Source organism: Carlito syrichta, unplaced genomic scaffold (genome assembly GCF_000164805.1).
Source record: "Carlito syrichta isolate Samal-C Ts95f unplaced genomic scaffold, Tarsius_syrichta-2.0.1 Scaffold288456, whole genome shotgun sequence".
In the NCBI taxonomy this organism is placed as follows: Eukaryota; Metazoa; Chordata; class Mammalia; order Primates; family Tarsiidae; genus Carlito; species Carlito syrichta.
The window spans coordinates 60,312-61,879 of NW_007232552.1; the positions used below are offsets into that span (position 1 = coordinate 60,312).

Sequence of the window (1,568 nt, forward strand, 5' to 3'; positions counted from 1 at the left end):
CGCAAGGGGCGCCGTGGTGCACTCCACGCCCAGCAGGCAGGAGCTGTGGGCCCACCCGGGCTCCCGAGGCCCGCTTCCCGGAGAGAATGTGGTCCCAGGGGGGCCCTCACAGGAGACCGGCGCTCCCCCCGGGGGCCCGTCTCCCGAGGAAGGCCTGTTCTCCTCGGTGTGGTCTGCAGCTTCTGTGATGACAGACACGTCAGGCAAAAACAGGGCGCCCAGCCCCTCGGCCTGGCCCAGCGCCCAAAAGGAGCCCAGCTTACCTGGGAGCCCGGGGTGTTTCCGAGGCCCCTGGAAACACAGGGGTGGCACTCTGGACGCAGAGCCTGCCATCATGGACGGCGTGGCCCGGGTGGCGGCCTTGCAGCTCTGCCCGGACAGCCGGTTCGCAGCTGCCCGGGCTCTGAGGAAGGACACGGGCGGTGGGCCCTTCGGGCAGCCTCAGGCCAGGGGCCCTGAAGTTCTGCCGCAGACGCAGCCCAGCAGCTCCCCTCGCACCGCTGCCCGTGGCCTGCCCTCCCTGGCCAGCCCGCCGGACCAGAGGTGGCGCGACCCCGGCCAGGACCTGGGCCGGCGGAGGGCGGGTTCCACCAGAACGGGCGTCCCGGACTGTGTTCTCACGGAGGCCCAGCCCCTCCTGCAGCTCAGCACAGGTGGTGTGGGGCAGGTAGCAGGAGGCAGAGAGCTGGACTCCAAGCCACCCCTGGGTCCTGCTGCCGGTTGGAGCCCCCAGGGCAGTCCCCCAGAAGCCCCGGGCCTCACCCCAGGCAGCCAGCAGGAGGGAAAGCCCTCCACAAATGCCCCGGAATGCCGCTGCAAGCTCCTGGCTCACGGGGGCCTCCGTTGTGGCCGGCCAGACTTGGGGACCCGCAGGCCAGCCATGGCCGAGCCCCACCCGTAGGACAGTCTCACACTCACCAGGACTCTGTCTTTATGGCCACACTCGGAAGCGCTCAGGGCACAGATCTCTGCCCTTTGGACCTGATGTGGGACTGTGTTGGGGGGTGGCAGGACTCAGGCCTGCAGGGGGTGGGCGTTCGCATGAGCAGCCGTCCTTGCCCAGGCCCCTCAGTGCGGGCAGCCTGAGTCAAGGACAGCACGGAGCTGCCAACACCGAGCTGCCCGTCACGCAGCACGCGCAGAGAGGAGCTGGCTCGAAACGGATGGGAAGGAAATGGCGTGCCTTGTGAACGGGAGCGGGGGGGCGAGACACAGTTCCCGAGGTTGAAATCCCAAAAGTTCAAAATTCCTAAAGTCTCAAATCCCAAACTGACAGTCCCCAAAGACTGAAATCTCAGAAACATAATTCTGGAAAGAATGCTATAAGATTCTTTAAAAATGTATTTATTGTAGAAACAAAGTCCCACCAAGTTGCCAGACTGGTCTCGAACTCCCTGGACTCGGGCAATCCTCTTGCTGCCTCTTCCCAAAGTTCTAGGATCACAGGTGTGAGCCACTGTGCCCAGCCGATTCTTTAAAGATATATTTATATGCATTTTCAAAGGGGATTTATTTAAGAAACATAAAAACACAGCAGAACACTTCATAGGTTGCTTGATACAATAAAA

The 1,568-nt window shown here is 62.6% G+C and overlaps 1 protein-coding gene across 1 annotated transcript in view; it reads left to right on the forward strand.

The window, feature by feature from the left end:
* The window catches only part of AMER3 (APC membrane recruitment protein 3), a 2,656-nt gene extending 1,755 nt beyond the window's left edge, over nucleotides 1-901 (forward strand). Inside the window, exon 2 of the mRNA XM_021710340.1 lies at nucleotides 7-901. Within this exon, the coding sequence (XP_021566015.1) occupies nucleotides 7-901 (895 nt within the window). The remainder of the gene's footprint in view (nucleotides 1-6) is intronic.
* The last annotated feature ends 667 nt before the right edge of the window (nucleotides 902-1,568 follow it).